General features: G+C 37.1%; 1 protein-coding gene across 2 annotated transcripts in view; it reads right to left on the reverse strand.

Moving 5' to 3' along the window:
* Nucleotides 1–21054, reverse strand: part of yps (Y-box binding protein ypsilon schachtel) — a 91180-nt gene extending 70126 nt beyond the window's left edge. For both annotated transcript variants that reach the window (XM_081737021.1, XM_081737020.1), the window contains exon 1: nucleotides 20896–21054. In XM_081737021.1, the coding sequence (XP_081593147.1) occupies nucleotides 20896–20956 (61 nt within the window). In that variant the 5' untranslated portion in view covers nucleotides 20957–21054. The remainder of the gene's footprint in view (nucleotides 1–20895) is intronic.
* Between the last annotated feature and the right edge of the window lie 3780 nt (nucleotides 21055–24834).

The raw sequence follows: 24834 nt of genomic DNA on the forward strand, positions 1-24834 counted from the left end.
GTTCGAGTCGTCTGGCTGCTCTTTCCTTGGTGTTTCTTCTGATGCCTGAGATCGCCTTTCCTTGGGCGATACCACTGGTGCGTGTAGGACGCCGCAGGTGACACATTCCAGATTGGAAGATGATGGGGTTATTTCTTGCTCCCAGACATCTCTGCCGCAATCTGGGCAAATCTGTTGCTCTTCCGTCAGCATCTTGGTCCTTATTTCTTCTGTCTGTGCCCGCAGTCTTGGCATCTGAAACTAAAAATATACGGCTTTTGCGCCGAATTATTTTTGCTCATACTCAAAATGTATTTAATAATTGGTAACTTAACTTTTAAAAACAGTATTCTTGCAGTATACTAATGAAATGTTAAGTTTCGTCGTTTATAATTGTTCACACACACAACACGTTTTACGTTATTTATTTATTTATTCATGAAATAAGCCTGAGTGTACGATCTTTTGCAATAATTCCAAAGCATAGCAATTCACACTTTAAATCATCTTTTCTTAAAATTTACTAAATGCTATACTTAACCTACATTGGTGTTGATACATTTCTAGCTTAATCCTATACATACTGAAAATTCAAATGATAAGCGAATATATGCACACTTTAAATATAAACTAATAAAAGAAAAGTTATTCCTATATAAATATATGAATGGATATCTTACAAATACATGAATGGTAGCAGGTTCGAGTTGATTTTAGCAACTTGTAGTTATTATCCTATTTTTATTTTCCTCACCTGGTTACCTTATTTTTCTTCTTTTTTTTTCTTTTCCTTGTTCAATCACTGCTTTATTTTCAATACAAATAAATTCTGCAAACTGAATATTCTCTATTGCTAGCTCAACGTAAACGTAACTTACATTCTTCTGGCTGAAAAAGAAATGAAATTGGAGGGGAAAAGAACGTTGATCGTTCCTAGAAGTATGTTCAACTTGTGTTGAATTTAGTTCGATTTCAAGGCTCATTATGTAGCTGATACATAACTAAAAAGATCATAACTTTGTTAATTCTCATCATATCACAATGATTTTTTCACTAAAATGATCACAATAAGACACAGAATAAGGTAAAAATAAATTCAGTTACTTCTACTTGAATTGTTGTAGTAAATATTAGCTCAAACCTTGATATTACGATTTTTTTTAAAGAAAAAACATAAAATTTTAAAATACAGTAAAAACTTAAAGGCACTACATAAACCAAAGTATTTTATATGTATTTATAAGCCTAAAGGCATGAGCTAATGCGTTCTGAAAGAAAAACTGTGGGTTTTTAACTGCAAATATTTTTAAACCATTTATCTTTAGAGTACGGCCAGGTAATTCAAGAAAATCTTAGACCTTCACGTTGGCAACCCTGGCGTTGTCCCTAATTGTCACAGGGACATGAACCATATCTCGTTACAAAGCTTATGGAACACAGATTCCAACAAGGTAACTTCTCTGCGCCCTTGTTTCCAACCCACAGAAGAAGAAGAAAAATTGCTTTTTTCAAAAAAATATTTTGTCTGACTGGCAACACTGTTCATTGTCATACGCAGGAAAAAATCGCATACATACCAGACATTGGATGGAATCATATAAAAAATAAAGGGCCTAGGTGCAATAGCTTGCGAGATAAAAATTTGAAATCTCGTATATACTATGGTCAACCTGTATATATTTTACGAAGGAACTGTGGTCTACCCTGAGGTTGGCAACCCTGGCGACTTCCCTAATTGTCACAGAGACGCGAATGATACCTCGTTGCAAAGTTTACGGAACACTGGTTCCAATGAGGTAACTTTTTTGCCCCCTCTGGTTCCCAACCCACAAAAGAAGAAAATAGCTATTCACTATGAGTTTAATGAATTATACATATTCATCACATACAACAGATTGAATATAATCAGTGAACGAAAAAAGAATTTACCAAATCATCTTAAAGTCCTGAAGTGGTTCATTTACTATTTACACCATAGAGGTCTTGAAGTGGAATTACAGAAAATGTTTAAATAAAACACTAGCAACATTTTATTTCTGGGCTTGCATTTGTTTCAACATCTTGTTGCACTGAAGATTGATTGAACCTATTTCCTTTTCGGAAAAATAATACATTCTTCCGGATGCTTTTGTGACTGGGGGGGTTACACATGAAATTATGTTACTCATAGGAATCCAGCAAACATCTTCGTTTGGGGGCCAGTGAAAAGATGGAGCAGGCCCATGGGGATGATAAATTTAATTTTAACGTCTCCTTCATCATCATGCTTTGACAAAACTAATCCAAAATACCACCGGTCACCATAAAGGCATGCAATGTAATTGTGCACACCCACAACAGGCATTTTCACCGAATAATTTTCTCCAGAAAAGTTGAATATTGTGCAAAAGTTGTCATCTACACTTACTCGTTTTGTTCCAGTGGAGTCTTCAGATTTGGGCTCAAAGTGATGAAGACTACGTGTTCCAGGTACTGTCCTGGCTTGAGTGAAATGCCCTTCTAAGTTTTTTCGTGCCTCTATCAAGATTTCTTTTCTAATCATTGTGAACTTTATATTTTCTATATTTTCCTTGCAAAAATAAAAAAAAAAAAAAATCGGAATTATCAATAGCATTACCAGGACTGCGTTGGAGACTTGCTTTTGTCACTATGCGCTTGACAGTGCCACCTATACCGTCACAAGGAGACTTCCCATGGCTGGTGGCAAAAAAACACCATGTAGCTTTTAATCCAAAGTCTTTTTCATGAACTCATGTGGTTCGGATTCCACGTTAATCAGTAGGTCCACGTCTCATATAGCCTCGCTGCTGAAAGGGACGCTAAACTGAAATAAACTCAACTCTTTTTCATGAACCTGAGGGCTGCAGGATTCGCACTCCTCAAGATACCGAACGAAATTGCTACCTAAACTGATATAAGATTCCAACGAACTGTTTTGATTTGTGAAATACTTCGTGAAACAATCTTACTTTCTAAATACATTAAATATATTTTTAATTTATTAAAAACTAAGACAGTTATCGAAAGCGCTTATGAGTAAAAAAAAATAAAATTACATTTTGGTTATTTGATTTTAAAGTTTACTGTAAAAGCTTATGCGCAGTTGTATTAGTTCTAGAACATTGATAAATTTACTGCAGCTTAAATAATTTAACATCTTCAGCTTGATTAAAATGTCAATTTCATTACGCCTTACATGTAAATCATTCAATGAGTTTTTCAGAAAGTAAAATGTGCACTAGTTTAACCCTTAGAAGATGACTGGCTCATCCCTTTCTCTTAGCGCCAGTACTTCAAACCTCTGTTGCTCGGCTCCTAATGAACCTAGACTGTGCCTCCTCATGCCGAATCCGTAGGAGAAAGTGATTTTTCTTTTATGACAAAGAACAGTGTTGCCAAAGTCCCACAAAAGTCAAAGATGATTTTCATCTTTTGTGGGTTGGGAACCAGAGGGGGCAAAAAAGTTACCTCATTGGAACCAGTGTTCCGTAAACTTTGCAACGAGGTATCATTCGCGTCTCTGACAATTAGGGAAGTCGCCAGGGTTGCCAACCTCAGGGTAGACCACAGTTCCTTCGTAAAATATATACAGGTTGACCATAGTATATACGAGATTTCAAATTTTTATCTCGCAAGCTATTGCACCTAGGCCCTTTATTTTTTATATGATTCCATCCAATGTCTGGTATGTATGCGATTTTTTTTCCTGCGTATGACAATGAACAGTGTTGCCAGAGTCAGACAAAATATTTTTTTGAAAAAAGCAATTTTTCTTCTTCTGTGGGTTGGAAACAAGGGCGCAGAGAAGTTACCTTGTTGGAATCTGTGTTCCATAAGCTTTGTAACGAGATATGGTTCATGTCCCTGTGACAATTAGGGACAACGCCAGGGTTGCCAACGTGAAGGTCTACGATTTTCTTGAATTACCTGGCCGTACTCTAAAGATAAATGGTTTTAAAATATTTGCAGTTAAAAACCCACGGTTTTTCTTTCAAAACACATTAGCTCATGCCTTTAGGCTTATAAATACATATAAAACACTTTGGTTTATGTAGTGCCTTTAAGTTTTTACTGTATTTTAAAATTTTATGTTTTTTCTTTAAAAAAATCGTAATATCCAGGTTTGAGCTAATATTTACTACAACAATTCAAGTACAAGTAACTAAATTTATTTTTACCTTATTCTGTATCTTATTGTGATCATTTTAGTGAAAAAATCATTGTGATATGATGAGAATTAACAAAGTTATGATCTTTTTAGTATATCAATGTCGTAATCTCTTTAACCCTCGGCAACAACAAAAACGTATATTTTACCAAACTAAAAAAAAATTTAACTAAAAAAGTATATAAGATATCAAATTAAAATTTGGTGTGATCAATAAGGATGACAAGTAGAGTAAACAGAAAAATCTTCATGCCATTCTGAGACTATGGGTTTCATTTGATATTTTAGCTGGATGATTTGAAATGGACTGACCCATAGATTATAATCCATATTTCACTGTAAATGCTTCTCTCACACCATTCACGCACTTGGGGAAAAGATGCCGGCATAATCCCACGTAGAAATCGAGTTGCTGCGCCAAACAATTCTGAAGCGTTAAGATGAGTCTTCAGCAAATTAAAAAAGAGTCTCCAAAGTAGAATGCCAATGTTGGAGGGCGCGTTTATAACTTTAGGCGCACAAGGTTTGTGAACCTAGGACTTCACTAGTTGGGGCTAGCCGTAAGAAAACTTCCTTCACCGGCTAATAGCTTGTGCCCCTTAACACAAAATCATACTTAATTCCCGACGCAACGTGCGTGGTGGCTGCACATAATTCCAGAGTTAAACTCTCCGAGCTCAAAAGTTCTAGATACGAGCTGCAGTGGTTGACTGAAGAGTGTTGGCAGTTCATTCCAAAAACCACTCAGTTAACTCACATGTATGCACATACAAACAGAATATGGAATATAATTTGTTAATTTTAGTCCACTGGCTACGATGCACGAGACATTGGCATAACTCGGGCGTGTGAAAGTGCAGATAAGGAACTGCAAAAGCGATGAGGCTGGTGCCATTCGGTCACTGGAACACCTTTCTGGTCTAGCCTGCTCGAAACTACTGCAATATTTCCATAAGCGAGTAAAGAAAGCACTTAATATAGTTCCAAATTACAGTAGAATATATACGGAGCATATTAAGTCGGAGAAACATTAAGAAGATTCGTCACTCACTGAAATGTTCTCACCAAAAAGCAATGTTTTAAATATATATATATATATATATATATATATATATATATATATATATATGAAAACAATGAGAGACTTCTGTGTCCAGTTACGTGAGAAGGCAAATTCCCACCGAAGAAAACTTATTTGCGTCGCAGAATAAAGTATAAATCGAAAAAATAATCACTGTCTTTACGAAATATACAGAGCGTCCACAAAAAATACTTCTATAACCTGGTAGCGGTTATACTATGTCCAATCTGCAGTCGAATTAAAAGTATTTGTTCTCGACGACACGATTCAAACTAAGAGGTTTAATGGCATGCAATTTGTTCTCCCATCCTAGGCTCCAAACCATCTGTCATTGTTAAAAACTACTAGAATTGAACACTGGGCAAAGATTATGCAAGACAGGAGCATCATGACCAATACTACGAGGAGCTGCATCTTTTGCTATAGAATTCGCCTGTTCATTAACTGAAATACCCACATGGCAGGGGATCCAACGAAACTCGAGAACAGATCCAGCAGCAAATAGAAAAAAAAATTTAAAAAAGTTAAACTAGTGAATGTGTGTAAACACTAGCAAGGCCGGTAAAATCCCTTTTGTAGTCCGACAGGATCAGAATAGCATCACAGCTCAGTACTAAGACCTAAATGAAGGAAGACTAGGACAAACCCACAGCCAACAGAACCATCTTGTTTCAAGCCATTCTTATAAAAATGCGAAAAGCCAGCGTAGTGGTGCAACAGCGAAACTCATGTTGATATTGGTGAGCCATAGAACACACTAACTGAAATCATATTACGATAATTAGTCATGGCGGACTGCATGTAAATTCATCCACAAGTCTATTGAACGAATACAAAGTCCGGAAACGCGAACGAGCAGCACACTGATGACAGCAGTCACGTGCTTCAAGAAAACACTGGAAAGTGCCTAACGACATGCAAAATAACAGGACCAAATAATTTCCGCGATGTTGAAGGCTTACGCGCACCAACATAGGGCTAGTACGAAAAGGTCCTAACAACAAACTAATTATAGACGGTATACAGTTGACGTAAAACAGACGGCCGATCAGATGAGTAGATCACAACCATAATAGAATTTAGAATATATGAAATTGTCCGCTTTGTGTGTAAAGGCCATGGGAACTACAACGAATGGTAAGATCATCTACATAAAGGAGACCATACACAAGGGTAGTAATATACAGTCACACACTAGTCACAACAGCAAACAAGGTCACACTCAAAACACTATCTTCTTAAAGGAAGAAATCAAAGCGTAGAGCTCACTCGCACTGAAACATTGGTCACCTAAAAAAACTAACAGATGGCGATGCAATCCAACAATGATGCTGCTGTAACATTCTAGGGTGCCAGGTAGTATCAGAGGGGCGTTCGAGATAGAAAAAGCCAATAAATGTTCCCCATGATGAAAAGCACCCTCAATGACAATTTCAAGATAACTATCAGTAGTCGAAGGAAACTGACCGAAGCCACATTGAAGATCCGAGAGTAAGGAATTCAGTTCCAAGGATCAGACCAACCGACCGTAAACCAGCTTTCAAAAACTGCAGACAGCTAGTGAAAGTCCGACAGCAGGAACTAGCCTACAAGTTAACCAAAAAGCTCTTGCCGTTTTTAACATGAATTCAGGAAATGAAATTACGCATGTGCCTGCTAACTGATCGGCAGTTAGTCTGACCATCGATTTTCAGTGATACAAGCACCCTGCACACAGCTCGTCCAGTGTCGGAGAGAAATTGAGGTATCAAAACAGCTTTGCGTGTGTTATGACTTAAAAGTGGGCCTGTCAGCTATTACACCAAATCGCCGCACATGCCAGGCATTTGGAGAGAATGCCGTGAATAAACGCACCGCCAGGCAATGGTTCCAGAAGTTATGTTCGGGAGATGTGAGCCTTTCGGATGAACCTCGCAGTGGATGACCACATGTATTGGATGATGAGATCCTGAAAGCAATCATCGAAGACAGTGGTCTCACGTGTGTGAAACCTGCAGTAAGGTTCCACATTTCCGCTGGAACAAGAGTGCACCTGCATGGGAAAGGGAAGCTATACAAGTTAAGCATGCGGGTACCCCACACATTGTCGGCAGCCAATAAGGAACGAGTGACAGCATGTTTGCCCTTGATCACTTTGCATCCACCTTTGATCGCTTGCTCACTGACGACAAAGTGTGTTCTCTATGACACTCAAGCGTACCAGACATTTGTTGTCTCCACGTAATCCTGTTCCTCACCCCTCAAGATCACATCTGCTCACACGAAAGATTATTCTCAGTATGACGGAATTGTTAGGGTGCACCACGAGCTACTTCCACCATCACTACTGATCTCTACTCTCAACAGTTGCAAAGTGTGCACAGTTTATTGGGATACGAGCCGACATTGGTGAACCGCAAGTGTTCTTGCATGACTTAAGGCACATGTGGAAAAGAGGACCTGGGAGAGACTCGTGCACAATATTAACTGGACCTTGAGCCAACAGATTACCACCAGTTTTATTCCCTCGACAACCACCTCACTGGGAGATGCTTCACAAATTAGGGAGACCTGTGGAACGTGCTCACACTTCCTTTGCACCCACGAACGCCGAGTTTTATTATTATGCATCTGCAGGAAAGTTGGCAAAAGGTGTTAGATGCTGATTGAGGTCACCTGGAAACTTACATATATGTACTCATGTCCAAAATTATTGTCGTATGTCTAAATATGGTTTTCTAGGAATATAAGTTAACGAATTTGCCTGGTACTTTTTATAATGTTAGTATAATCGGCAAAGAGACGTATCTGGCAAATTTCATGTCAAAAGGAGCAGTATATAAGAATAAAACTAAAATAAAATTTTCTCGTCCATTTAGCAACATTTTATTTTACTCAATTTTCGTGTTTATAATTCTTTTCCTATGAAATTTACCACAAATATACATTTCCCGATTATACACAATTTCAGCATTAAAAGTACCCTGGAAAATCATTATCAAATTATATTCTTATAAGAAGACAGTTATAGATATGCGACAATCATTTTGGACATGAGCGTACCTCCATTGATTGCTCTTTGTTTATAATTGCTCTAGAACAGCAATTTTCTTCGGTTAGCTTGTAAAGTTAATATTTTACCAAGATGTTAAAAAAGGAAGAATAAGAGCCTTTCGCCAGATTACTGGAAAGTGGCCATGCAGCTAGATATGGTTAAAATGTCAGGAGAGGCTTTACCATGAGGAGGCAGAAGACAGCATAAATACAACGAGTATCTGAAGCAGTATCCTTAGTAATTGAAAGAGCAGTGTAGTACTCTAGCAGTAAAAGGGAGAGTCTAGGGTCCTGCAATACTAGTTGAAGAATGAATGCCTACTGCTTATAGCGAAAAAGTCCGGGGAATATTGGATAGAGCTCGAGACAGGCAAAACTACTACCCAATTCATTTGATACCTACTTCTGATCAGTGACCGGATCGTTCGCAAGGAGGGTTAGAACAGAGATGCCCAGAGTCCTGTACGCAGTGGATTTTGGATCAACCAGCAGCAATCGAACTAGAGGTAGTTAAAGTAGAGACATTCATGCAAACACACACTTTAGTCTGCTTAATCAGTTATCGGGCTCGAGCACGCTGAGCAAAACCAGCACAATTTCAGAGAACCACCAATGAATTATGCGATGATTTGATCCGCAAGAAGAGATAGAAGAGTCAGCAGCTACTACCAAACTGCTGAAAATGTGAAACCTTGTGTTCAGCAACTCGCCGGCACAGTATGGAAGAACTATGAAAAATTATTGGTGGCTTCAAAATTAATCTGATAATGAGGATTGAGGACTACGTTGCACGAATGAAAAATTGATGAGTTACGAACAGTCTGCGACAAAATAATATTCCTTGCGTTAGAAAAACGGTTGAGACTGGGCAACAAGGAACTATCTTGAAAGCGACACACACACACACACACACACACACACAAAGAGAGTAACAGATGAAACGCACTAAAACTAATAACTGCCATATCATGACGGAAAAGCTAGCTGAGAGCCCTGGGACATGAAAATCTTTTCAGCTATTGACATGAAACTGCTAGTAATTATGAAATACTTATTATGATTCTATATGCATGTAGTCCAGGGGCTGCATCAGTCTGATAAAAGTGACCGATTCTAGTGGGTGAACTCCAAAATTCGATACTAGCTTGAGCAAAGTAGACTATAATGGATGATGGTCGAACACGAAGTGCGTAGTTTTTCTCGGGGTTCTCCCGATCCCTCCCTCTCTACATTCCTTTATTTCTTTCGTTATCGCCATTTCCCTTAGCCTTGTTGCACCATCTTGTGACAAAAAAAAGGGGGGGAGAGGGGAACTGCAACCAATTTCCTGTGTTTATAATCATTTTGAAATCACTGAATAAGCTACATTCCGGTAATGGGAATTTTCTTTAACCAAACGTTTTAATTTGATAGCATCGTATACAATTAGTCTTTGAATATAGCAAATACCAAAAACTTAAGAAAAATCTCAGTGAGATATAAAGCTTCCAACGCAAACCTTCAAGTCGCATTGAAGCCTTCAATATGCACAGATTGAAGACACTCTGGCCACTATGTTATTTAAATAGAATTATAGCTTTTGATTCCCAGTGCTATTAAAACTTCACCGTATATAACTTATAACAAACAACAGCTACAACTAATTGTAGCTTAATTGTATAATTCGTATTAGTGTCAGTGTTTTAGTGGCGTGTACAGTGGAAGAGCACTTACATCTGGCCCGTGCAGTCTGGTTCGATCCCGGTCAAATGTCCTCCCACATTTTCATTCTGTCAATTCTTCAACCATTCACTTCTATTAATCACCCATCTCCCTTAAGATGATCTGCAGTCCCTGTAATCTGTATGCCTAAAGGGCATAATTGTAAGACTTTTCTGTATTACTATATTTCCACAAAGAAAATGCATTCATGGACAATGCGGGGTTTGAAATTAAAAGCTACAGCAAACAGAGGCAGACTACTGTACAGATGGCTAGGTTACCGGAAGAGCATCATGAACAAGAACAGTGCTCACAAAATTATTTTTCTTCCGACCTTGCTGCGAGTTAAAACTAGATACTGTAATAAAACTATATATGGGCCCACATATTTTTGATTTAAGTTATGTAGACGCCAGACATTTCTTTCCAGTCACCATTGATACCTGTCCTGAGAATTTTCGAGCCTAAACGGGAGGAATATTAGCAGAAATTCATTATATAACGCACGTATTCTTCATCTGAAACTTCAACTTTTCCATTCAACAACCTCAAGTTATGTCCGTATGTTCTGAGCATACGAACATGATCCCTCGTCATCTGATTGTATGTTTGGAACATACTGGTATATTTACAAAAATTAACTGGTGGAAGTATTGAGTTTTTAAGTTTTCTGAGATCAATAAGGGGAAAACAATCAGAAAATCAGACACTCGAAGAGTTTAAACCCTTGAACTTTCGTTAGCGTAAATTGGTTACCCTCATATTGTTTCCTTCACTGGACAGAATATTGTGCATCTTACTAGTCATGACATCACAAGCGTTCGAATTCATTCAGTAATCAGGGGACAAGTGATCCCTGGTTCGATCCCAAGCATGTAGATTTATAATTGGCAACATCGTGTCCGTGAGCTTTCTCGTGGTTTAGATTCCCCCCCCCCACATCAGTATTCCAATTATTTTATAATCATTCACTCCATTAATCATTCGTTTCTCTTATTGTACAGGATATAAATTAATTTCATTTAGTTTCATTAAGTAATTAGCCAATTGAAACTAGTCTGTAATTGTGATCTGTTCGTTTAATTTAAATGCTAAAACATGCGCTCGAAACACTAGTTGATCTCATATGGACCACCACTTACCGGACTATCAAATACATTTCATGGACTAATATAAAATGAAATGAAGTTTAACGTCCCACGGTTATGCCGGTTAGGTTAAAGGAGACTGATCATGAGAAATGAAGTGGGAGGAAACGGGAGAACCCCGAGAAAATCCACGAGCACGGTGTTTGTCCACCACAAGGTCCACACTGAGCGAGCTGGGATCGAACCAGGGATCCCAAGCACTGGAGGTGAACGATCTACCACTGAGCCACCGCGCCCCCTCATGGACTAATATAATTCACGAGTATGTTCCATTGGTGAAAGGTGTAAAGTAGTCCAATAATAGTGGAGAATTCCCAAAAAGTTCATAGCTATGAAGTTCGCGTGTGCTCGTGTTGAATTCAGTAAAGAATTTATATTGCACTTTTACTTGGTGAAATTTCTTCGGAGTAAATTTCTTCGTGCTCCTCCGTAATTTCATTCCTTATCAAATCTATGACAAACCTTCATGCCAGAACTTAGCACCATTACCAAATCATAGTGAGTTTATCGATTTCCCTTAAGTATGAGTAAGATTTTGCTTCGTAAGATCAGTTGGTGACCTAAACATTAGGATATTGTTACTGTATTAAGCAGGGTTGACTGGTTTAGTTTTTATAAACCACTGGTTTAAACCAAAACAAGAAAAATGTTCGTATAATCTTGAACATATATTTGTGGGATATCACGTTTCACTTCCGTATATTATTCCTATTATATTCAGACCTAAATTCCCCATTCATTACTCAGAGCAACTGCAAAACTACAAAAGCAACTTATAATAATAAGTTTCTTTCTTTGTCTTTTAGTTTATTATTATGGTTATGCAATTACAATCAAAGAAAAATTCTATATATTGTTTCGTTTTATTAATGTTCACTATTGATAATTCATCGAAATGCCGTGCTTCTTTTGGGGGGTATACAAACCCCACGAGAGGCATTTATTGAAATCAAAAGTCTTTGGTATCTTATGTATAAATGGGTCAGAGCCAAAGTAGACTCAAATAATTCGTATCTATTCACTTCCCTTACTGATATGCAAATTAAATAGTCGTATTCCTTTAACTTGGACTAAAGTCGTAGTGAACTAACCTAGACTAAATTATTAGTTACGCTGTATTATGAAACTGTCCATATCTAATTCTGTATAATGGTTTCACTTGTGCGACTGTATTTTTCTGTCGATCTGAAATGACTCTTGACAATTACATTAACACGTATGGAAAGATCAGTACTTCTTTTTTTTTTTTTTTTTTTTAAATCATCAGGAGTCTTTCGTGAGTCGGCACACGTATCGCATTTGTGGCAAATCTGTTCCGGTTTCGAGCTCAAATGTAGGACAATATCCTCCCGGGTGTAAGCCGAGAAGCGGTTCGGATTCCGCTTTAAGCTTATGTGACCCCTTCCAGCATAACCCGGTTGATGCATAACACCAAGGCGAAACAAACATTTCTGTCTATGTGATAAAATACATAGAGCAAATTTAAACCAAAAAAACCTGGTTTAAAAAAATTTAAACAAAAAAAAAAAACGGTCTATGCCAACCCCAGTATTAAGTGAATTCGAACAATGCACACTTACATGTAGTTATTCAAAAAAAAAAAAAAAAAAAAAAAAAGTAATACCACAACAGCCTCCATGCGCTTTCACGTGTAGTTTATATTAGCTTTTAAAAAGTTCCACGAACACGAGTGTTCATAGGTACTATTTGCGATACTACTACGGAAAGTAACGCTACTTACATATATAAAAGTGGTTTAACCCTCTCATGCATACTGGTCTCATAGGAGGACACATTTAACAGATCCTTCCTTACCCAATTCAAAGCGGAATTTTCTGTAAATGCACGTGTGCCTTATAGAAAAACAGGAAATCATCGATGAGAAGTCACAAGGTGGCAGCACCTCTCGTTCTGGTGTTGCAGTTGCAGATCCAACAAAAAATTTTATAACATTTTCATAATACATGCATGAGGGGGTTAATAAATTGAATGCATGAACTACTACCGAGTAATAATATACGGTACATACTTGGTTGTATATTATTGCAAATTAGTACACTACAATATTGTTATATTAAAAAGTGTATACAAATAATTGGCAATATACAACTCGGATAGTCTCTTAAGCCTCAAATTGTTCCTTTCATTTTTATTATTCTCTATTTTATTAGCAACGTCGTACACACCCGAAAAACATGCATCCTACCTTTATGTAAGTTTCCTTGTTGAACGGCGCAGTTTCTCATGAAGCGAAAGATTATATACAAACATGGTGGTCCTTACATTAAGCGCACAAGCAGACAAATTCAATCGCAAATTTCGACTACCTAGAATCATCGTATCAACAAAAGGAAGTTTTTATCAGCTAGCTTTAAAGTATATAACAGAGCAAAAAATATACATGTCCATTCCCGTTCCTCCAGTTATTTCCTCATACAAAAGTCAGTTCGGAATTATAAGTGGATCAGTTAATTATTGAATCTGGAAGTCTTGATTGACCTTTGTTCAAACCCTGCAACAGAATTTGATTGTTAACGTGTACCGCAAGGAAACAAAAGCTACGTGATTCAAGAGAAGACGATGTGCAACAAAAATTAACAGCGGAGTAAACTGTTTACAAGTAACATCGGACTAAAGATGGTTAAAAACAGGGTGGATTGATTTAAATCAATCTGATTTAAATCACTTCATTCTTTTAATAAAAATAGTTGATTTAAATCAAATTCCGAAATACATTAATTTAAAGTGGAAATAAGTAATATCCCGTTTCTGTTCTGTTATTTCAATTATGGAAGTTGATAATCATAATACAATGAGACTCAAATGTACAGTATAGTACGAAAACAAGTGTCATGCAGAGGATGATTAGGGAAAAATCCCGTTTTGAATAGGTAACGGAGCAATTACCTATTCGTAACATTGGGTTTGAGTTTTAAAATCGTTAACTATTCCAGCGGGGAAATCACGATCGACATTTAAGGCGAGAATTCTTTTTTGTGCGCGTCTGTGTTTCCAGACAATAGGGCGTATTTAGAGGGATCATACCCCCCTCTTCATTTTTTTTTTTGTTTGTTTGTTTGTTAATTTTATAACTTTAGGCGAAATTTATGTATTTCATGCCGCAAACTAATTCTGAGTTTTTAAAAATAGGCCCCTGCCAAATATCAGTAACTTTTGTGAAAAAAAGTGTTATTTTGATAAACGTTGCTGTACTTTTTCCTTAGTGCTTAACCTTTTAAATTATATAATCTGTTTTTAGGTGATAGGGTAGAATCTTCATTATTCGATTAAGAATGTACCAATATAGCTTTTTACTTCGCTTTCTTCAAGACTGAAGGCATTTTCAGTCTTGATATGCTTTCACGCCTTTCTGCGTTGAGACAATGTGTGATGACCTCAAATTTAAAAAGATATTTTTTGTTATGCGTATTATTATTTTGACGGGTTACATTTTGCATTCAGAAGACTGAAATTTTGCACACTCGTTCAGTGCACCCCTTAATGATTTTCAGATGTTTTCAGATCTCTGCATGGAAACAGCGAGGTCCAGAGGGGCAAAAATGTTTTAAAAAGGATATTTTTAACAAAAAGTAACTTTTTTCGTGATTTTCCCGCCTCAGATGGAGACATATGAATGGTACCGTTTGAAAGGCTGTTCTAAAGAAAATGATATACGTACTATGCTCGTAGGATAAATAGGGATGTCTCAGGAAACTGTTACCTGAGATCCTGTTTTATACGGGAATCTGGGGAATATTTTTCGCGGGCTTACTTTTGTACCTACAAGATTGAAATTTTGCACATTTACTCAGTGCACCCCTCAGTATTTTTCAGATCTCTGCCTTAAAACAGGGGAGGTGTCCACAAAGGCTATATATATAAAAAAAAAAAAATAACAAAAAATTCCTTTTTTCGCGATTTGCCCGCCCCGGATACATGATGGAGACATTTGAAGGTACCGTTTGAAAATTTGTTTTATTCTGAAGAGAATAATGTACAATCATGATCCTAGGATAAATAGGGATGTCTGAGGAGATTTTTATATTACATCCGGGTCATCTGGGGCATCGTGGGAATGTTCTTAGCTCATTGTTAAATAGTTTCCTCACCCTTACTACTCAAGATAGAAGGTTGAAATTGCGTACACACATTTAGTACACTCCTTAGTATTGCCCAGTTGATTTTGAGATCTGTGCGTTAACACATGGGAATCCAGAGGGGATCATTTTTTTTTTTTAAGTTAAAAAAAAAAATGCCAATTACTCTCAAAATTTCCCGCTTCAGGGACATGATAGAGAAATGTGAATGTTACCGTTTCAAAAGCTGTTCTATTCTAAAGAGAGTGATGTACCATGATCCTAGGATAAATAGGGATGATGCTGTAGCTGCTTGACTGAAAGTCTATAATTTACCTTTAAAAATTGCCATAACTTAAAAGGGTTAAGGAACATTGTTTGGGATTGATATAGGTTAACGATTGGAGATAATTCAAAGTTCAACCCCAATCTTCACTTAAATGGCATAATTAGCATTTAATACTAATTCCTAATGCTTTTTCTTCAGTTCGCGACTTTTATTATACCAGGAGAAAGATTTGATTTAAATCAAAAAAATAGATTTAAATAAAAAAAAAAAAAATCAACAAAAATGATTTTTTTCACCCTGGTTAAAAATCTAAGCTTTCAACAAAGGTAGGGTCCAGTTTACTAACTTGTAAACAAAGCCTCAAACAATATCATTTCTTCATATTACTACAGGGTGTCCAATATACAATGCAACTCAGTTTGGGGTAGTAGAACTTTCGAACCTGAACCGATACTCAAATAATTATACCAAAATGAAGCTTTGTACATACATATACTTTTAAACTAGGAAGCAACGATTGAAGTACACTAGGAGCCGAAGGTGTATTTTTTTTTTCTTTCTTCCTTTTACGCAAAACACGTAAATTGACAACTCATACGTATGGATGTTAATTTAGTTTAGTTGGAGCAGCTTGGAAACTATGGAGCAGAAGAAGAATTTCATTTTCACCGGTAACTAACCGGATAAAGCCTCTGCAAGGGGGAACTAGGGAAATGGTAGTTAAAGTAACACCCTGAATTAGCAACACTGTTGATATTTCAGTGCATCAAAAGGTGCTTTAAGGATCTGTCTACATTAGTGTTCGAAGTGGAAAAAAGCAGAGGCTGCATGTTTTATTACGATTTTGACTCGACATACCGCCTATCTAAATGTTGAAATAGAGTGACGGTATGATGCGTAAAAGATTGCATTTCTATTTACATAATGACTGAAAACCACTGGAGAGCTTCTTAGTTACGGAGACACTGATCCCTCGCCAACAACTTTCTGAAACAAAAATTCCCCTTATGTTGTATTATAGAGAATCATACACGAAAAAACACAAACCGAGTTTTCACATTAGTTTCCTGTGGGAAAATTCCCAGACCCCACTCGAATTACGGGCATTCCAAATCCCTGGAAGTATCGCCCTCACAGCTGACAACGATTAAATCTGCCCATGCTCAAAACACGACGTAAATGAAATGAAATCTAAGTTTTACGTCCCACAATTATGCCGGTTAGGCTGAAGGAGACATGAGAGGAGTGAAATGAAAAAAATTAGAGGAAACTGGAGAACCCCGAGAAAACTCACGAGCACGGTGTTTGTCCACCACAAAGTCCACACGGCGCGAGCTGGGATCGAACCAGGGACCCCAAGCACCAGAGGTGAATGCTCTACCACTGAGCAATCCGCGCCGCACTCAAAACACCTTTATATGAATGAAGACAGAAGACATGCACATTCATACGAAAGAAACAATTGAATATGGCACATCAAGATATAAACTAGATGAACTTCGAAGACTCTTCATCTTAAAAACAAAAGGTAGGAAAAAGATAACGTCGGTGTTGTCAACTTAGAAATTATTTCTACGTAAGAAATATTGTTTTTTTAAAGTGCAAAGCTATTCGTCAATTCCTGTGTATAAAAATTGATTTATTAAAGGTAATTAGCATCTACTCTTCAGTGACTGTCCTGATTACCGAAAAACCAGAGGTGGTATACCTCCATCACTGAAAAACCAGAGGCGGTATGGCCTACCACCGCATAGTCACACTTCGACCACTGGTATACATTATGTAATTTCTGAAAACTAAAAAACAAATTATCATGATAAAACTTGCTTACATGCACCCGGCAACACTGCTATTCACTTCTATGGGGCTACTTAAAGCAAGTTATACAAGAACAATCCTCGAAATATACAATTCGTCAATTCCTGCGCTATTCGTCAATTCCTGTGTATAAAAATTGATTTATTAAAGGTAATTAGCATCTACTCTTCAGTGACTGTCCTGATTACCGAAAAACCAGAGGTGGTATACCTCCATCACTGAAAAACCAGAGGCGGTATGGCCTACCACCGCATAGTCACACTTCGACCACTGGTATACATTATGTAATTTCTGAAAACTAAAAAACAAATTATCATGATAAAACTTGCTTACATGCACCCGGCAACACTGCTATTCACTTCTATGGGGCTACTTAAAGCAAGTTATACAAGAACAATCCTCGAAATATACAAGACTCGGAAAGCAACATTCGCAGTGCCATCGAGAACGAACATTCTTACTCTTCGTAAAGTTGCTGCCAACATCGTGAAACGCGTGAACCAGTCTTTGAATTAAAATAGGGGGCACTTCCAGCATCTGCTTAGAACTGATTACTCATTTCGTGATAATAGCAGTTTAGCCGGGTGCATATAAGTAAAAGTTCTTTTCAAAGTTTCTTTTTCATTGTTGTCAGGAATTTAATTTAGACAGATCCTTAACACACCATTTGATGCACTGAAGTGTCAGCAGTGTTGCCAAATCAGTCTTAATTTATGAAAAACTACGATTTCCCTATTTCGCCCTTAAGAGGCCTCATCCGATTGGTTATCGGTGTAAATGAAAATTCACTTTCTCTGCTCGATAGTTTCAAGCTACTCCAACTAAAACTTAACGACAGAACATCCATACGTATGATGTATTTGTAAATTTAAGTGTTTCGTTAATAATAATAATAATAAAAAAAAAAAAAACTTCGGTTCCATCTGGCAACACTGTTTCCTAGTGTACTTCAATCGTTGCTTTCTAGTTTCAAAGAATATGCATGAACAAAGCTTCATTCTGGAATAACCACAATTTGGGCATCGCTTCAGGTTCGAAAGTTCTATCACAAACTTCGGGTTGGATTGTATATTGGACACCCTGTACTTCCAAATTATGATTTTAAACCGAACTATACCTACGTAAGCTTTACCTCTTATTTAAACTGAACAACAGCTATGGTGCAGAGTTCACCACTTCCAACCATTCCTGTTCGATTCTAGTGTGTAATAGTGAACATGGATTTCAGTCTTTCTCAGGTTACCTATAATTCATATCAGTACTTGTCTATACAATCGTCCAATTCAGCCTCCGCAAAGAGGCGGCTAGCTTTGGGGGGCGGGGGCATCAAAATTGTTTACAAAACATGTTCAGCCCGTAAATCAACTATATTATGGAGGATTAAATGATCCCCTACGTTTGTGTGTTCCATTTCACTGAAAATTGACTTAATGCGGAATTCAGCTGTACATTAGCAACACTGTGTGCCGACAATAAAATTCAATGTATCCGCACCGATTATGATAAATCAATTTCGTAGAAAAAAAAAGTGGAAGTGATAAACTTTCAAAATCAACATTGTCACTATGTAGGAATATGCATTTACCTTACATTGTACGCTCCAGTTCTTCTCCATGCGCATAGAAAAGTAGACTATAGGTACCTTACGGTACAGTAGGACAGGGTAGAGTAAAGCAGGCAAAGGTTGGGTTGTCTGGACCTTTCAGTGAAATCCAGTGCCGTTTCCCCTGTCTACATAACTATACCACCTGAAGCCGACCTAGTAAAGTTGACCCTGATATTTGTTGAGGGATTCACTTGAGCAGACTGTTCTACCAAATAGAAAATTTATACCCAAAATACGATTTAAAACATTTTGTGAAGGAATGTGTGCGTGAATATAAGTAAGTAGTGTCAGCGCACACATCATACAGAAATTAACTTTAAGTGATAGTGAAAGTATTGCAAGAGTGCTCTTCCACTACCCTCGTCAATATGTATACCCTTTGTTGCTGACGCGACTGCTCCATACGGACGCACCCCCCCCCCCCCGCTAACGCTCGGACCACCCTGCTGCGCTCCTGCCCCGACTCTATCAGATAGCATTCGTGATTTTCAGTGCCCACCTAGCACACGTTGGTCAGTTTTATGCATTGTGGTTCTTATGCAGCATGTCCACACTATTTATTCGGAGCCTTCCTCAAGTCAATTTGCAAGTAACAGCGCTTCTTATTTAGTACAATCTCTGCTAAAAGAAAAAAGCTCTAACCTAACCTGAAAATTTAAGATATGTCAATTTGGTAGAACCGTCTGCTCGATTAACCTCCAAAAATCTACACTTTGGGATCCTGTGAAGTCATATGATGAGTTATGATGTCATAAACACAGCAGAGCCAAACTTTGCCTACGTACTAAGTGAAAGAAACCTAACTTAACCTGAAGCAACCTAATTTTCGTAATTGTCATGTAAAAAGCTGGCGGGGCTTAACGGAATAACTAGGCCTATCAAGATGAATAGCAGTCTATATAGTAGTGAGACTTCAATTAAAGCTATGAGGCTTGCATTACTATAGATATTACAAATAGTTTTAGCTACCCATATTTAAGCAGCCACTGGTGCTAACCAAATGTTTAATTTTTATTTTTAAGCCACAATCTCGAAAGAAAAAAAAATAAATAAATAAAATGTGTAATTAGGATACAATATTTGCTATAATATTCTTTCCTAGAAGCCTCAAATTATTTGAAGAATCACTTTCAATGTCTACATATTAAAAAAAAAAAAAAAAAAAAAAGTACATGTATCTTATCAAAGAGGACCCCATAAAACCTCAGGTCCCAGACGTCACTCGTAAAAGGTTTACACCTTCTCTACCTCCTCAAACTGAATTAACTAAACTAGACCTATAAATATCCTTCGGTGAACGACCGACTGTCCCAGCATCGCATCCATTACTAGTCTCAAATACAGAACAATTTGCAATGCTGTAAAAAGTCTTCAAATAGTATATATCAGCTTTATTTAACAAGAACGTGATGAGCACTTAAGAAACTTCATATAACGTTACCATTACAAACGAAAGAACTGTATCCCTCGAAGCTCTATACGACAGTATCGAGCACTGCAGCATGTGGCAAAACCTCAATGTGCAATTCCATGAGTGAGGCACGGAGGTGAGTCACCTCCTACGAGAATCCGATGAGTGCGTGATTTTGAAATTGGGCCTAGTCTATTACCTCGAAACTTGCACGAGACATATTAGATTTCATTGCAATCTTCTATTTGGGCTTCGTTCAACGAATATAATGATTATTAAAACAATTTTAAGCGGATATATATATGAGAAGTTACTGTAATCCCCACCATGAATATTTTGCAACTAAGTTATTACTGTGTACAGTTTGTATTGCTATGCATAAAAACATAACTAAGTACATTACGCCGAATTATTTAATCCCATGCACTTAGATATTAACTAGTATTAATCAGGTCGACCTCGCGCTGAAGTTAAATTTGTGAACACGTTATAGCCAAGTTGGCCCTCCGACCCGTCGTCCAACATGGTCAATATCGATCGATATATCATATTTTATTGTAATATACATGAATTATAAATACTTACCGATGACCTGCTTTTGTTGGGCAGCCTTTGGTTGTTCAGGCTGTTTCTCCGGGTCAGCCATGGTGTTCCGGGTGATGGAAAGGTGTTAAACACTCCGTACCGATGTTCTCCTTCCTCTCTGCAGCTTTGTTATCTTCCTTCTCAACATGGCGCGTAGCGTTCGGATAATGGCAGACCACTGCTTTGCACTGATTGGTTGTTACGGAATGACGCAACAAGATACATTGCGATTGGACCCCCGCAACCTTTCTCACAGACGATCACAACTATAAAATAATTAACTTGTTTATCGTTGTCATTAGAAACGATAACAATTTATTAAAGCAGCATTAAATGTATACATTACTTTTATCATAGGTAACAAATTACAATCGAATATCCTGGGAAAAAAAGAGCATCGTAACAACCTTGTAAGACAAATGCATTCAATAATAAATGCCACGCATTGACAATTCCCCATACCCTTTACTTTTCATAGTTCATAAAATAGGTATGAGATAAATTTTGAAATATTGAAAATTTTATTTTCATTTACTTGCATTTTCCATGTGAAGAAATCTCTTAATAGCTAAATAAATAATCAGTTTCAAGTGTTGTCACAGTCTGACGCATTAAATATATAAATGTGGCTACTGCGTAGTGGCTATCCTTGGTTATTCAAAAGGCCAAAAATTGCATTCAAGATTCGCATGCTTAGAATTTAACATATTTTTAAACAACATCGAAGTCCGTTTCTCAAAACAAGTCTTTTCATATATGTTTTTAACAAGTAAAATATGAAATAGAAACTCTAGAATAACTAAAAACTCATTTCTAAATAGGCCCTACTAATGCTGATAACCATGATTTCATTATATATAGTATATAGAATTGCATAAAATCATGGTTAAATACAATACAATATATTACAAGACTAGTAATTTTGAAAAATATGCCCGTGTAGCTAACTAGTGGTTCTTTTTAACTGGTTAATGTTTTCGCCTTTCCTATAGAAGACCTCGGTTCGATTCGCGATAGGAGTAGCCTAGCTATTTATTTAGATCCTGTGCTTTATTGTCATTTGTTCTCGGTCTTTAAACTTCAACCAATCACTCAGCTATTTAAAACTTAAGTCTCATATCATTTGAATGACGCTTAATTTGTGCTCATTTGAGAGAAATGAAATTATTTAAGATTAAAATTGAAAGAGCTTACTTTCGATAGACGAAGATTCTAGATTATAGATTTATAATGTGTCCAGTTGAAATATATGCCTAAGTATTTCTTTAATCTTCATGCTGTAAATTACGAACTTGTACAGGGTGGTCCGGAAGTGGACGTACCCCTCTCTAGTTTTAACAGTATAGGTTAGTTATGGTAGAATGTCTGTACACAGTTACCTTGAAGTCTTAAGAGTCATAAACATCAGTATGATCACCATCCATGTCGTAACACAGCTGAATTCTGCGCCAAGTTCTCGCAGACGTTTTGCGGAGATACTCCGGAGTCACAAGGGGGAAGGCGTGTTCCACAGTTGATCGTAATTCCTGCGTTGTGTAATATCAAGTGTTTCTTACCTGTTCCTTTATGAAACCCCAGAGAGCATTGTCTGGCGTCGTCAGATCACAGGGACGGCATTAAGGGTGGGCGGGGGTAGGCGACTGCCCACACCAACAGAAGTAGAGTAATGAAGGTGACATCCTGTACTTCAAAAGCAATAGATATTACTTTGGATTGTAATGTAAAAGGTTCTAGGACTCTGTTTAAGTCTGCAATGAACAATGATTTTAAGACAGACTTGTAGTAATATAATGATGCCAAAAGTCGTGATTAACCTTTAAATTACACGGGCTTTAAATTCCAGCACCTCGTGAACTACGAAGCTATTTAAATCGATTTCGTAGGGTTGGAAAAATGTAAAAATAATCATTCGTAATTGCCGCAGACACATGAAAAAAAAAAAAACTTTTGTTGCTTAATATCTCTACTTGAATTTCAGTTATTGACATATACGTGATTTTTATTGTTTTATGCATTATTATTGTTGTTGTTACTGTAAAGTTCCTTTTAGGATAGAAAACTAAAATTTCTCCCCCCCCCCTCCTCAAATATACTGATAGGGGGAATATGTGTTTATTATTCCTTGAATTCTATTATTTGACATCACAATCCATCTAAACCTTCCTTTATAATTCCAGTTTTTACTCCAGGGGAAAATAACATGAAAAAAATGAAACTTACATGGTGTATCTAGGTTTAACGGGGGATTTCCCCATCATATTCCCAGATAATTCGCAAATTGCTATGAACCAATAAAGTTAGCACGGCTAGAATTGCTAATATTGTTTCCCCTCGCATGGTGTAAACATGATTGGTAACTTGTTCTATTGGACATGAGTATAGGTGACTTGCTTTTATTTGAGCTCATTCAATTACACATTTCCGTATTTTGTTTCTCCATTAGCAGTACAGGCTGCTCGCGTTAACCCAAACCCACCGTAATCCAAACCCTGCGCTTATCCGAAGGTCATTTAGCCGGCGGGGTTGATATTTTTAGACTAGTTGCTCAAACAGAAACAGTTGTGAATTATTGGACTAGATCAGGTCACTTTTCTTGAATACAAGACTGTTTCAAATGACTTTTGAATGCTTAACTACATATACGGTACTGTACATGTTTTAGATTAGAACTAAACCTTTACAAATATTCGTTTGCAACTGGATTTGTGGCTTTTAAGCACTCCCTTTTTACGCCAAACAATTTAATAACCCGAACAGCTCAAGCAAATATAGCGCGCTTCCTGCTGTAGTTATCGAAGATTATTACTGGTCCACATTTTGTCTGCACAGTTACCGTGAAAATAAACAGATGCGAAATAATGTTACTCCTATTGAACTTCCAGTGTCCCCGGTGAGTCCCGGATTCGACTCACAATGGGAACAAAGTGATTTGGATCCTGCTCTAGGTCCCGTTCTTACAAGGGAGGGTCCCACAAGTTGTCGCTAAAATCAGATTGCCACATAACACATCTGATAGAGCATCACAAGAAATAAACATGAGCAAAATTTAAGATGCTATGGACCAGAAGGATAGGAGCTACGGGAATTCAAAATGTAAATATCTAAAGAATTATATCGTGGAATTATGTACGTTTAAAGTAAATATCTTGAAAACCGTTAAAGCAATCAAAACAAAAGTTGCACAATATAATGAGAACAAAATGCCCTATCGAAAACCATAAACATTATTGCCATAGGTGAAGCAGTATTGCCAATTCAGCATAACAATATTTTATTATAAATAGCACTATATACAAATGTACACAGATTTAAAATGCACTATTATCACTAAACACAACAGTGAAGTGTAGTGGTACAGTGTTGCACACTATTGGAGCTACGTGTGCTGAAAATGTACACTGGAGAAATCAGATGTGGCAACAGATGGTAATAAAGGAATCTGGGTCTCATACTATGAATTTAGTTCAAATGCATAACACAGATACTATAACATAGCAAAATGTCAACAGTGTCACAAAATATTGATGTATTTGAAAAACGAAATTCAATGATGCAATCTTTACGTCCTGTGTCAGCTTTGAAGCTATATAGGAGTGCAAAATGGGATCCGAATCACTATGAAAGAGAAAGATAACCATAAAATGTAAGGTGAAAAGTACAACAAAAACATATCCGAGGCGGGATTGGAACCCGCGATGCCTAATATGTCGATTGTCAAGCTTTCTAGACCACACCGCTATCCGGTCGACTAAAAACGAAATGAGGGTAGTAACAAAATAATTATATTTCCAATGTAAATATGGTAATATTACGGTGCACAAACATAATCATATGGTATGTAGGAGAGGAAGTAAAAGAATGTGTTACTTAACACAAAAGACACAAACCAAGAAAGCACTCTTCCAAATATTGATAGGATAACCTGGAGAACCAGTTTCC

This window comes from Thermobia domestica, chromosome 13 (assembly GCF_964235325.1).
Source record: "Thermobia domestica chromosome 13, izTheDome1.hap1.1, whole genome shotgun sequence".
Lineage (NCBI taxonomy): Eukaryota > Metazoa > Arthropoda > Insecta > Zygentoma > Lepismatidae > Thermobia > Thermobia domestica.